This window comes from Salmo salar, chromosome ssa15, assembly GCF_905237065.1.
Source record: "Salmo salar chromosome ssa15, Ssal_v3.1, whole genome shotgun sequence".
Lineage (NCBI taxonomy): Eukaryota > Metazoa > Chordata > Actinopteri > Salmoniformes > Salmonidae > Salmo > Salmo salar.
Genome location: NC_059456.1, coordinates 99,342,703 through 99,357,272, shown reverse-complemented (window position 1 = coordinate 99,357,272; position 14,570 = coordinate 99,342,703). Strand labels below are relative to the sequence as shown.

At 39.1% G+C, this 14,570-nt stretch overlaps 1 protein-coding gene and 1 long non-coding RNA gene across 3 annotated transcripts in view; both read right to left on the bottom strand.

Moving 5' to 3' along the window:
* Positions 1 to 6,557: 6,557 nt before the first annotated feature.
* The window catches only part of LOC106572813 (tumor necrosis factor receptor superfamily member 14), a 46,922-nt gene continuing 38,909 nt past the window's right edge, over positions 6,558 to 14,570 (bottom strand). Inside the window, exons 1-9 of one of the 2 annotated variants that reach the window (XM_045696418.1) lie at positions 13,916 to 14,047; positions 9,426 to 9,542; positions 8,814 to 8,919; positions 8,441 to 8,722; positions 8,242 to 8,329; positions 7,921 to 8,105; positions 7,408 to 7,442; positions 7,216 to 7,264; positions 6,558 to 7,074 (exon numbers count right to left, since the gene is read on the bottom strand). In XM_045696418.1, the coding sequence (XP_045552374.1) occupies positions 7,022 to 7,074; positions 7,216 to 7,264; positions 7,408 to 7,442; positions 7,921 to 8,105; positions 8,242 to 8,329; positions 8,441 to 8,722; positions 8,814 to 8,919; positions 9,426 to 9,428 (801 nt within the window). In that variant the 5' untranslated portion in view covers positions 9,429 to 9,542; positions 13,916 to 14,047 and the 3' untranslated portion in view covers positions 6,558 to 7,021. Of the gene's footprint in view, positions 7,075 to 7,215; positions 7,265 to 7,407; positions 7,443 to 7,920; positions 8,106 to 8,241; positions 8,330 to 8,440; positions 8,723 to 8,813; positions 8,920 to 9,425; positions 9,543 to 13,915; positions 14,048 to 14,570 lie in introns of those variants that run through there. The other variant, XM_045696417.1, reaches the window with a different exon arrangement.
* On the bottom strand, positions 11,091 to 13,909 carry LOC123727362 (uncharacterized). Its single transcript, XR_006759340.1, has 2 exons — positions 13,031 to 13,909; positions 11,091 to 12,035 (listed from the first exon to the last, which is right to left on the bottom strand). It is a non-coding gene; the product is annotated as an uncharacterized lncRNA (long non-coding RNA).

Sequence of the window (14,570 nt, the reverse complement as noted above, 5' to 3'; positions counted from 1 at the left end):
CCGCCTAGACCAGCACCCAGCACCCAGAGTCCACCACCACCACCTCACAGCCCGGCCCAACGCAGCCAGGCCACTGGGGGAAATAACAGAAGACAATGTCGTCAATAAAACAATAACATGCCACTACAGAGACGGACAGAGAAGAAGTCAATAAAGGACCGGGTAATGTTCAGAAGGCACAACATGTAAGAAAACACAGTGAAACAGAAGTTAGAATACTATCTGAACTTGTGCAATATAAATTGCTTGTTTCGCTTTTTTTTCCCGTTGTAACACATTTTGTTATGGTGTGTGCTCTAATGAACACAATCCAGCTTCAATAAAGAACATCAATAGATGACTGCATCAAGAGGGTTGAGTTCAGGTGGATGACAATGTACACATTGAAGATAGTGGTAAGCCTAATGTAATGAATACAGATATGATTAATTGCTTGACCTTCTTGGCAGAGAGACACAAGATAATATCTAGACAATTAATTTCTATCTGAACTTCCGACAATGTTGTTCTCTGCTGAACACACACTCACGCTTTACAATGACAGACAGGTGAGCGACTACACCCACATAGAACAAGAAAAAACCAAACCAGGTTATCCCAATCCTTTGGTGTGTGTGTGTGAATGTATGGACAGTGGAGGAGGTATATATATAAAACCAATTCTAACACCATTTCCCCTGTTTAACAATGTAAATATGTGTCATTACCCATATATCTAGCTATTAGCTAACCAAGCTAGCCAGGTTAGCTAGCTTATCATCATGTGAACAGAACTAGTGAGCATTGCATTTTGATGAGCTTTTTTATTTAATTGAAAAATATATATTATTTGTTGCAAACTGACTAAGTAGATATCTATTCAGCTATCTATCTATACCCATTTCGGAGGATCCATTGATCTCATCAACCATGTCTTGACAGCTGTGTCACAAGCTAAATGCCAAACATGTAAACAAAGAGAGCTACTGATTTCGGTCACACACACACACGCGTCCATATATGGCATTGCGTTGGCAGCCTTATTGGATTTTCTGAGAAGCCCCTGACTGCAGTGTGCAGTTTAGGGCCGGGCTCAATGTGTGCAGAGTCAAACGCGTTTAACCCAAACCCTTCTCGTCTCCTTCAAGGTCACCCAAGTTGAAGTTCACGTCGAAGGTATCAACGTCAACGAAAGCGAATCTTAATCGAACCTAACCTACATAGAAAAAAATATAAACCATGGAAGTAAGTGAGACTGTCATTATGCATAATGTACTTTGTAATATTCATGTTATACCAGTGCAGTGGTATATTTTTATATAACCAACTACCGCACCGATGTTAGCATAGTGTTAATTAGCACCCATTTGCACGTGACCTAGGTAATTAGCAATTGCACCCTTTTGCACGTGACCTAGCTAATTGCTTAGAATGAGGGAATCTTATTTGGACAAATTTGCCTACTTGAGCAGTAGGCAAATTTAACATGTACAGTTATTAAAATAAAATAACATGTACGTTATGTAATCGATTTGATCGTTGATTTTCTGTGTTTCTTCAATGTATGCCTTGTTGTGTTTGGCTGGCTCTAAATGTGTATCGTTAATGCCGACAGCCATTCCCTTAGTTACACATAGCGAGTCTACACAGCCTATATGTACAATAATGAAATGAAATGCCTATTGCTTATTTTATGCCTTTATTATTATCATACCTTTTCATGTCTATGCTCACATAGAGACACGGTAGTGTGTTATTGGAGGGCGAGAGTCCCAAAATTAATAAATGCAGCAGCAGTCAACTTCATCACTGCCCCTTCTGCACATATAAGGCTGAACAATATACGATCAACAACCACATCAAAGGTCATGCTTCAGTCAGGCACAGAGGTACTATTTCTTTCTTTGTTTATTGAATATATTTGACGTTCACGTTTTTTGATTTGCCCTATTTTTTCAGTTACATCAGTGAATTTAATGTAATTGTATAACTTGTTACTTTACTGTTATTCCTCTCTTTCTGAGTTCACAATCATAAAGTGTGGCTTCAGTTGTAGAAATGCGACACACTTTCATTGTTGCTATTGCTACAGCAACAATAATCAACAGAGCACCGTTTCTGAAGCACCAGACATACTATCAGCATCCAGAGGCCCCTCAAGAGCACCCAGAGGCCCTTAAACAGTCCCCAGAGGCCCCTCAAGAGCACCCAGAGGCCCTTAAACCATCCCCAGAGGCCCCTCAAAAGCACCCAGAGGCCCTTAAACAGTCCCCAGAGGCCCCTCAAGAGCACCCAGAGGCCCTTAAACAGTCCCCAGAGGCCCCTCAAGAGCACCCAGAGGCCCTTAAACCATCCCCAGAGGCCCTTAAACCATCCCCAGAGGCCCTTAAACAGTCCCCAGAGGCCCCTCAAGAGCACCCAGAGGCCCCTCAAGAGCACCAAGAGGCCCTTAAACAGTCCCCAGAGGCCCCTCAAGAGCACCCAGAGGCCCTTAAAGAGCAACCAGTAGCATCCTCTGCATTCCATATACCTCTAAATCACCTGGTCCCAACATACATGGAAAGTCAAGAAAAGTAATTGTTACTTGTCCACACTGCAAACTGAAGTTAAATAAGAAAAACACATTTACGAAGAAAGCATACAGTACACATTGCTTTGAAACAGTGTCCAATAAAATATTTTTGGCATGTGAGTGCATTGATGTGAGAAATATTGTGTTTGCAGTTGAAAATAAATGTTCTGGTTCAGAAACATGTTGTGAAACATACTTGGGCTAATTCAGTTCCAACTGTGTTCAAAACTGTTATGCATGCTGGAGTATTAAAAGCTGTTGAATTGTACTTTTTATTTACTTTCACATACACTGTGTTCACAGAAACATTGCTCGGATCTTGTCCCCTGGACCTTGGACCTTAAATTATTCCACTGAACTGTACCATTTGATTGTCATTCCTTTATTGAAAATTGTACCTTGTTTACACCACAGGATCTACCAAAGCAAGATTTCTCAAACAACTGTGGGGTGTTTGTTTTGATGGTAAGATGCTGGCTATTCAGTATATCATATTAGTCCTATTTTCTGTTATAACATATGAAAAGTTTCTGTGCTTGCAGCATGCAAAGCACACTATTGTTATTGCTCATACTTTTTCTTGTTTATTATTCTTGACACTTTTCTGGACCTATTTCCTAAAGTTTTTACACTACATACACAATGGGGATCCATAATAAATACAAAAATTGAGCCTGGCCCCCATGTTAGACTCCGCCTACATTGAGCCCGGCCCCCACGTTAGACTCCGCCCACATTGAGCCCGGCCCGAACTGCACACTGCAGTCAGGGATACTTGGATTTTCTAGCCGGTGTTGTCCCTGGAACCGGGACCACATTATACCTCATATCCGGTATGGTAAGATCGACCACCAGATGGTGTCAAAAGTGTTTATTAAGACCTAATTTTGAAGAGATTGGTGTTCTTTTATATTTTGATCGTGTACATACACGTTACCAGAGGGTTATTCCAGAAAGCCGGATTAGAGATCTGTCAAACCAGAACTTGTGCAACCTCAGAATTTCTGGCTCCATCCAGAAAGAGAGCCTGATCAGAAACCATAGCAACAAATGCTCTGAAGCAAACCTGCTAAGCACTAGAGATTTGTTAATGTCTCTGTTGCATTCCCTGGCCATCAAGCTGTCCATATAATCAAATAGGATTTTTAGAGAATTGCAGGTACAGTAGGCTATGGTCAGTGACTGCCAGCGATTCTTTGCTAATCTTAAATGAATAAACCTAGACAACATGATAAAAATGATATATTGCCTAATTCATCCCGCAGATGATTTTCCAAATGTCATTGGGGATATATGTCCCATCTATAGCACCATTCAAAGACCCTCTGGGCCAAATGAAGGAGACTACGTGATCAGAAAATATTTTCACAGCATAAACAAAGAAGCAGCTATTGAATACTGTAGCCTACGCTTTCACCAAACCAAATCATTTTCAAAAACAGTCATTCAATTCAATGATCTTCCTTACTTCTTTTGTCAGATGATCTGTGACTCCCATTGGTTTAGAACTAAACAGTGAACACATTGTTGCCCGTGTTGTCATGAAAAGCACTATGAATTCAATACATTATTATTAATTCTACATAGGCTATGGAATAGGCCTACCATTGCAATTGTGACATAGGCTACTACCACTTACATATTAGGCCATCGCCTTGACACTTAATATCACCAGCATTGCAATAGAGGTACTTTATAAAATGAAAGCATTATTACTAAATCACCCATGTGTGTAAACTAGGTCTATTAGTTATTGTGCATTTACTCTGTTTGCAATTTTCTGCCAGGCAGATGTATTATTGTGTTTACCCCCCCCCCAAGTATGTTGTTACAATTGAGTCTTTTGACTCCATATCTATTATTTTTTCTGTCATCGACATGAGGACCTTTTGTTCATGTTGCGTGCCAATTGTCAAATCAATCAATCTGCGCTTCGTTTAGCCTAATAACTTAAACGAGAAGCTGCTGTTCTGGAACCAAGAAATCCTGGACTCCCTAATCTGGTTAAAACAAGCCGGATATGTTTAAGAAATCCTGAATTTGTTAAACCATCTTCCTGGATACCCTTCTGGTATCCAGAATATGGACTTGGTCTTTTACTAAATAGGGCTATTTTCTGTATACCACCCCTACCTTGTCACAACACAACTGATTGGCTCAAACTCATTAAGAAGGAAAGACATTCCACAAAATTAACAAGGCACACCTGTTATTTGAAATGCATTCCAGGTGACTACCTCATGAGGCTGGTTGAGAGAATGCCAAGAGTGAGGCAAGGCAAAGGGTGGCAACTTGAAAGAATCTCAAATATAAAATATATTTTGATTTGTTTAACACTTTTTTAGTTACCACATGATTTCATAGTTTTGATGTCTTCACTATTATTCTACAATGTAGAAAATAGTAAAAATTAAGAAAACCCCTTTAATGATAGGTGTGTCCAAACTTTTGACTGGTACTGTACGTTTTTCCAACAGTACACTATGATCGATAATGTCAAAAGCCTCACTGAAGTCTAACAAAACAGCTTCCACAATCTTTAATTATCAATTTCTCTCATCAAATCATCAGTCATTTGTGTAAGGGCCGTGCTTGTTGAATGCCCTTCTCTATAAGCGTGCTTAAAGTCTTAATTTATTTTCTGTAAAATACCATTGTATCTGCTCAAAAAACTGTTTTACAAAAGTTTACTAGGGTTGGTGACAGGCTGATTGGTCGGCTATTTGAGCCACTAAAGGGTGGTTTACTATTACTATATAACTTTTGCTTCCCTCCAGGCCTGAGGGCACACACTTTTTTGTAAGCTTAGATTGAAGAGTTGGAAAATAGGAGTGGCAATACTGTCCGCTATAATCCTCAGTAATTTTCCCTCCAAGTTGTAAGACCCAGGTGGCTTGTCATTGTTCATATACAACAGTTTTTTCACCTCTTCCACACTCACTTTACAGAATTCTAAATTACAATGCTTCTCTTTCATCATTTGATCAGTTATACTTGGATGTGTAGGTTTGGTGTTTGTTGCTGGCATGTCATGCCTAAGTTTGCTACTCTTGCCAATGAAAAGATTATTGAATTAGTTGGCAATATCAGTGGGTTTTGTGAATGAGCCATCTGATTCAATGAATGATGGAGCTGAGTTTAACTCCAAAGCTTTTTACTGTCATTCTTTATATCATTTCTATTTGTTTCATAGTATAGTTTCTTCTTCTTTTTGTTGTGTTTAGTCACATGATTTCTCAATATGTAGTAGGTTTGCCAATCGGTTGTGGAGACAGACTTATTTGCCATTCCTTTTGCCTCATCTCTCTCAACCATAACATTTTTTAATTCCTCATCAATCCACCGGGATGTAAACATTTTTACAGTCATTTTCTTAATGGGTGAGTAAGTGGAGTAAGAGATTTCATAAATGTGTCAAGTGCAGCATCTGGTTGCTCCTCATTACATCAGGCATAAGGGTTAACCTAATTCTCTTAACCTGCTGCATGAATTCTTCTAAACTGCTTCCAGTCGTAGCTGTGTCGAAGTGGCATGTTTTTAGGGAATCTCAAGTGCATTTGCATTCACAAACGGTTGTCTACAATCAGCAGAGTTAGAAGAGGAAGCGCAACACCCAACTTCCTCATTTTCTCTTTACATTACAGTTAATGATCTAAGCAGCCCAGACCCAGCTGCTATTGCATTGGTGTCTCAGGGAGAACCACCCAATTAAGCAGACCCGAACTAACCATTTTGCTGTCAGTGTCAACTATTGGCCCAGTTGAAATTCTTTCAATGTGCATCCTTCCAGGAAACACATGTGGAGACAATGCACCTGTCCAATCAGTGAGTCTTCAAGGAAGGATGCACTTTTTAAAGGAATGTCAACATAATCCTTCTCATTTGGAATCTCTAAAGAAATTTCAACATTTTGGGAATTTAGTCAATAATACACATCTGAAATATCACATTTTGCTTTCTTCAATTGCATTTGTACAATGTAATAATGTCATTGGGCCTAATTCTATTAATTTTATTGCAATTTTATTAATCCCAAGAGGGGACATTAGATCAGTCACCAGCAATACACTTACAGCAACAATAGGCTGAGCACTGATGGCTGGTGCACCACCATCCAAAGACCAGGTGCAGTGTCTTACAAAATCTCCTTTGTGTTTTAGTTCTTCAACTGACTTGGACTGACCATTGAAAATATGGACATACCTGACCTTTCCTGGACAGAACAGACCTGGCTTGTAAAGTTTCCATCTTCGTCCACAGTATTGGAAGATAAAAAATTAAATAAAAAGTTACGTTTTAGGGTTTCAGGTTGTCTATCGAGGTCATGGGCTTTTTAATCTGTACACCACAAAACAAATGTGCCAACCTCCAACATTTATTTAAAAATGGAGTCTAGATCACATTTACTATGTAGTGGACAGAAATGGTGCCCTAATGCCTAGTCTAGTTTTCAAGCCAATGAACCACATATTAGACTGGATTGTTTTGATGAATGTCCTGATGACTGTCCTGGAGGCTTGAATCTGGTAAGAATAATATTAATAAGAAGTCAAGTTTATGAAAAAATATGTAAAGTAATAAATAATAAATATTTTTGGTTCAAATCTGTCTGAAATTCATGAACTCAAGCTACTGCCATTCTGATAAGTTATAGGCTACCTTACCTGTTCTTGTTCCCACAAACAGCATTGATGTTCCCTCTGTGTCTGATACCTAGTAAAAGGAAACCTCAACTCAATAAAACATTTAAAAAAGTGCTACCCTCGGGGTAATACAAATTCCTGTCAGCCATCTCCTTACCACATTGAGTATGATAGAAAATGCTGTGGGTATTGGGGGGTTATTTATTGACATACCTGTGTAGGGCTTTGTATCTCTGGAAAGGTCCTCTCTGTAAAGGTACAAGAATTAACATTGAGACAAAAATAACTTTAGAAATGGATAACATACACTGTATGGCATTTTCATCTTGTGTGCTCTTGTATTTATTTGAGTAATTTAGCAGATGCTCTTTTCCAGAGCGACTCAATGAGTGCATACATTTTCATACTGGTCCCCCGTCGGAATCGAACCCACAACCCTAGCGCCATGCTCTACCAGCTGAGGAACACGGGAACTGTACCAGCACACCCTGTATATAGCTACATTCTTGTGTATTTGATTTGAATCCTCGTGTTACTATTTTGTATTTGTTTTTTAACTGCATCGTTTGGAAGGGCTCGTAAGCAAGCATTTCACTGTAAAGTCCGTTGTATTCGGTGCATGTGACAAATAAAATGTGAGTTGATTCAGTGTTGAATGTTTCTCACTTGTTCATCTGGGCAATTAAAACAATAAATGAAACTGTACAATTCCCAAAATAATCTCACCAGATACAGGAGCTTTTATTTTTCTTCTAATAGCTACTGCCGTCACTGCTGATATCACAGCTAGTACCACCAACCCCACTACAGCAGGTATTATTACAGTCATGGAAAGGGAGGTCTGTGGTCCACATTCAGAGTCGGACCAATGAGTTCCAGGTTTAATTTGCTGACGCTTCAAGGTATCACATCTATAATAAGAGAAATAGACCACTGGTAAATCAACAATGTGGTCATCCAACTTTCAGTTTCACATTTCTATGTTAATATTGTAGTGTTTAGCTTATATTTTGAAGGAAATAACCATTATACATGAGCCATACTTACTGTGTGTGTGTCTGGCAGGATGTTAATGATCCATCTGAATAGGTATCACCAGTACAGTCAGAACACACAGTATCTGTAGATGTTGTTCCTGCACCAACACAGGGTGAAACTCATTAAGGATCCTGACTTGAGATGTGCTTAACTCACGACTGCATAAATCATGTACTGATGTCAATGGAAGATTTGCATGAAGACATACCTGTGTGGCTGATGTATTGACCAGGTTTACAGCTGCTGTGTCTCTGGGCTGCTCTACAACCATCCTTAGTTGGGTCTAGACAGTAGAACTCCTCCAGTGTCCCACAGATTGTGTCTGATGAAGGTGTACATGACTGCTTTACCTTCAAACCAAATCCAGGGTCACAGTTTGTACACGGTACGCATGCCGTAAGACCATTGGGTTCATCAAGGAAAGTGGAGTCGGTACAGGGGACACAGGAAGTACTTGTAAATTCTGTACAGTGTTTATGTACCCGGTTTCCTGTGGGATAAAGGTCAGTGTCATGGATTGATTGATATTGGAATTTATTTTCTTCATAATAATCCATATAGTATACAGAGCTGGTCCTTACCTGGAGAACACATAGGACAGCATTCATCACCTGTTCTGTACTCTGCTCTACCACATGCAATAGAGCGCTCAATGGTTAGAAACACCAAAATGATTGGTAGCTCTATCTGTAAATAGAGAACATGAAAACATATCATCACTGTTTAAAAATATGTTTCAGTCTATTTTGTACAGCAATGGTTTCATAAAACCAGTACATTAGAGTCAATGCGGCAGGGTGGGGGGGGTCACACATAGGAAAAGCGGGGTTGAAGAGTTTGGGGTTAGGGTGGAGATGAGAGTTGAGATTGAGGAGCGATTGACAGTTTCAAGTTGAGATAAATCATATTTAATGTTTTCCATGTTTCCATTTGCTTTTTCAAGACCATCTCCCTTCTGGAAGATTTGACTATGTTCAAAGACCAAAAAAATCTAGACAATTTTCAAAACAGGGTTTATAATTAAAGTTAGAATTTGACAGAAATTGTGTATACTCTTGAGCATACTATCTGGTGCCAAGTGTGCCTACAGCTGTGGTATGAAAGGTTGCCAAGCCACTAGGTGTACACAACCGAAATGTTTAACATACTATCCATTTCGCTTTGAAACTGCGCAGTGGTTCTCCAATCCTCACCATCTCACTGGAATAAGGGCCACCACCATGGATTCTTAGGAGTTTTGAATTATAACAATGGCACCATCCCTGTTGTCTTCAATCTTAACGTAGACCTTGAGTCACGGACTAATACAACTATTGGAAGACAAGGGAAAAGGTTTAATACACAATATTAAAATACACAGCACAACAAACGAATGGTAAGATCTGATTAATTCGATTGAATGCAATTTCATCTTTGATGGTAATATTATTGTATTTCAGTGTAATGTGAACCAACATTTTCAGCCTGGACAGCCTCTATTTACCTGTCTTTTGACGAATCACTATCGTCTGAACGAACATCGGCTAGCACACGCATTTCAACACTTGAGCCAGTGGGTACATTAAACATGCTACATTACAGTCAATGCAACATTCAGACTGCAGCAAAGGCGCCGGCTTCCTCCTTTACCAACTTTGAAAACGAGCAGGGTAAACTTTTATTCTTTTTTAAAATTAAAGACGGGTCAAATATGCCTACAGTAATAAAACAGTTTCCACAAACAGGCAGCATTTCGTAAGCAGTCTCACAAAAAGGAGGGCTTATTGTCCCTGTCTCAAAAACACAACTCTATCACAACGTAATAACAATATGACCTAACCTAATAACATGACCAGTCACCTTACATTTACATGTTCGTAATTTAGCAGACACTCTTATCCAGAGCGACTTAAATGTATGGCTGTCCCCAACTAAAAAAAATCTTGGTCGACCAAGAGTATTCTGTTCTTCGACCAATTGATTGGTTTGAATTTTAAAACGTGTATTTTTCCAAATATAGACATATCCTATGTGTTTAAATCACACATGTTTTATATTCACTGAGCTTGTCTGATCCTTTAAGCGCATTGTTTGATGAAATAATTAAGATGCAAATGACTAGAGAGAGTCCGACCAGCAATTGATTTGATTGTGCCGGGCCAGTATCAGACTTGCTGCTCTGTGGAAAAAAAAATTAAAAATCAGCGAGTGACTGTGTGACTAGCACCCTTCGTCTCCTTCTCCTCTCTGCTGCAGCAACCACCAGTGTCTATCGCACTGTTTGTGTTGCTGAAGCTGCAACATAATTACAGACATTTCTGAATGAAATGTTCTGTTACCGAAATCCTTTATTTGTTTAGGAAAAACCTTAAACCCTCGCTTAAACCCCTCGCCGTATGCTGTGTGATGACATAAAGAAATGAATGATACAGTAGCCTATATAAGTATTGAAATATAGGCCTAAGTAAGTTACGGTATTAAGACTAAACAGGAAGCGCTCTTAGGCCTACAGCTCAATGGTGGCTATACAAGGCTGCTATACTAAGCCTACTAATGATTTAAATATTTATTTAACCTTTTCTTTAACTAGGCAAGTCATTTAAGAACAAATTATTATTTACAATGACGGCCTGCCCCGGACGACGCTGAGCCAATTGTGCACCACCCTATGGGACTCCCAATCACGGGCGGATGTGATGCAGCCTGGATTCGAACCAGGTACTGCAGTGACGCCACTTGCAGTGAGATGCAGCGTCTTACTTATTATTATTATTATAATGATCATAACAATAGTAATAACAATAAGGAGATCAAGAAAAAAAGAGGGTTATTCTTTTTCTGACAATTTGGAACACTAAAAAAATTATACCAGAGGCTGGTCAAATGAAAAAAAGTGTAAAGCCTTTATTACAGCAAAGCAAAGATAAACAACAAACACTCAAACAGGCAACAAAAGCAGGATTTGTCTTATTTCTGTAGCTATACATGGATGATTTATAAAGCCAGACACATTTAACAGTTATGCTATTGATTATAGACCTAATTAATTTGGGGTTTCCTCTCTCCTCACTTTTCTCAGACAATAAGGCAAGGGCTGTTTCCTCTTCTCCTAACTCCGCTGCTGCCTCCGCCGCATTGTTCTCAACACCAATATGCTGGTTAACTTAGCTATTATGCACATAGCAAAATGGTCTAGGAAAAGGCGCCAATTCAACAGCGCACTGGTGTGTTTCAGAACACAGGACAGCGACCACTATCCAACGCAGGAGAAGACACATTTGTTATAAAGTAACATTATTTTTATTAGCATTGCACCATTGTTCTTAGGTAATGTAACCATGTACAATTTCAGTAGCAGATGTCTTAGAGTGATGGACTGTGCCATCCCCACGGCCTCCACAATGGATTAGTCCACTCAGACAAGCGTGAATCAGACAGGTGTCTTGTACACCATAATAAAGAAAATATTTTTGCTACTGTTCGACTAAAGAAATCTTGGTCGAGCAACAGCCTATCGACCAAACAATCGACCACACTGGGCAATGGTGTAGAGACTGGACAATACATATTTAGCACAATCCCCTCAAGTTGGCAGGTGCATTTCTTTCCTCAATGGCTTTACTTTTCATAATTGAACTGTATTTACAGGTTTTGACTTCAGGGTTGACGTACACGGGGGAATGTGCCATGTTTGAGGCAAGGATGTGTAGCCCATTTTAATGTAATGAGCTATGGTTTACAGTAAACCGATGGCATGGTTGCACTGTCCCTGGCCAGCTGTGCATTGCATTTAGTCTCAATGATGGACTTTCAGAGAACTCCACCTGGGGAAAAAGTCAAAAGAGAAGTGAGTTGGACAACACAAGTAGACCTAATATGTATTTCAATACACCATAAGGGACACAAAGAAAAGCTAATGAAATGGATTGTCCATACAATTCCATAATGTATTAATTTTGGCTAAAACAAAGCAGAACAATGCAAAAAAGGCACCGTAACGATATTAAAAACAAAACTTGGAGGTTTGATTATTGCATGGATTTTCAGTAGTGATTCGTTGTTTTTTTAATACTACAAAGTATTTGTATTATAAGACGGGCCCAAATTATGCCATTTGGGTCTATTAAATTAACTGAAAATCCATAAACCATTTGCATTTCATCAGTGCGTTTAGCAAGCCGATTTGAAATCATGTCGCTAACTGAAACAGGCTGAACTTGAAAATAAAGGGATGTCATTTCAGAGAAAGTGGCTTGATTATTGTAACGTTACTATTCTGGATGAAAATGGCAATTGTGTACATTTTATACACATATACAGTACCTTCCATTTGTGGATTGCGCGGTCGTGGCATCCTAGAGCACTACTAGAACGCATACTACCACACTTGCCATTTGAGTCGTGCATTCAAGCGCATTTCTAGCTTTTTCAAAAGTAGTCATCCAAATTTGCACTAGAAGCAGCCATACTCAATTGATACCCCTACTTACCTAACTGACCAGCAAACTACCTGAATTATGTAAGGATCATTCTTTCAAATTGAGCAAAACGATCTTGCCCTCATACCCTACCTGCCTGCCTCACATTGAACCACGATGACAAACACAGCCACCACAACATGAAACATTGGCTAACTAACGATACTTGGCTACGAAGATTGTATGTAGCAAAAGCTGAAAGGATTCAGTAACATAGTTTATTTGACAATGTTAAAATAGCAACGTTACACCTTTGTCAACCTACGACGTTACGTTAGCTAACTAACAGTAGCTTAATTACCTAGCTAGAAATAAAACGCATACTGTATACATAATCTTACCTTGTACATCGTGAATGTAACCCTCGATCCAGTTACTGTAACCTTTTATTTGGACTGACTTGGACAGTGTGACTGGCGTCTTCATCTCCCCATTTATCGATATAAATTGTAGCCGGAAATTCCCTCATGTACTTTCTGTATTGATTTGTTGTTAATAAAAATTACAAATAAAAAAATATATAAAAAAATTGTAGCCGGAAAGAGGTCCACGGCATTGTTGTTTACACTGGCGATATTCGGGGGTTTCCCACCTCAGCCCCGCTCGCTTTCCTTTCAAAATGGCGCATATTCCACAGATATTTTTTTAAAATTTTAAATCTTAGTTTATACTCCGGGGTTTCCACAGCCACAAAATCAATATAAGAAACAACAGTTTTATTTAAGGTTAGGCATAAAGTTAGCAGTGTGGTTAAGGTTGTGTACAATCACATTTTATGATACATATAAGATCGGCACTAGTAACTATAACTACACGGTAACTATTCACGAACATACTCGATCGCCATATTGGGCTGCAGCTACCCATAGTAGTTCCTGCTATACGCAGACACATAAACATTGTTGTATACGCGGGTTCATCTGACTCGGGTAGTAGATAAAGGGGCTTCATTGTCAAAATCCCTAAGTATCCCTTTACCATTTTGAGTTAAAACATTCTCTCAAACACAATTTAAGGCGCTCTAGAGTATAGCCTCCATAGTTATACTGTAGTTAACAGTGAAGGGCGTTCACTCACTGCTGGTCGTTCGACGTCCCTAAATCCAGTCAACTCACACAATTATTGCATGGCGGTGTTTGACGACATAACAAAAATCATGTTGCAAAATACGACACTATGCACATGCAATCAGTATTGAATAATGTTACCACACACTGCAGTCTTACCTGATTACCGACTAGTTTGCGATCACTTTCGTGTGAGGGCAGGTTGCCAGGTCTAGCAAAAATGTATAATTGTATTTATTTATTTCACCAGTAGGCCAGTTGAGAACAAGTTCTCATTTACACCTGCCAAGATAAAGCAAAGCAGTACGACCTAAACAACACAGAGTTGCACATGGGATAAACAATCATACAGTCTATAACACAGTAGAAAAATCTGTATACAGTGTGCAAATTAAGTAAGGTGGTAAGGCAATAAATAGTCCAATAATGGTGAAGTAATTACAATTTAGCAATTTACACTGGAGTGATATATGTGCAGATGAGGATGTGCAAGTAGAAAAACTGGTGTGCAAAAGAGCAGAAAAACAAATATGGGGATTAGGTAGGTAGTTGGTTGGTTGGATGTGCTATTTACAGTGGATTTAAAAAGTCTACACACCCTGTTAAAATGCCAGGTTTTTGTGATGTAAAATAATGAGACAAAGATAAATCATGTCAGAACATTTTCCTCCTTTAATGTGACCTATAACGTGAACAATTCAATTGAAAAACAAACTGAAATATTTGAGGGGGAAAAATAAAAACTCATAATAACCTGGTTGCATAAGTGTGCACACCCTCTTATAACTGGGGATGTGGCTGTGTTCAGAATTAA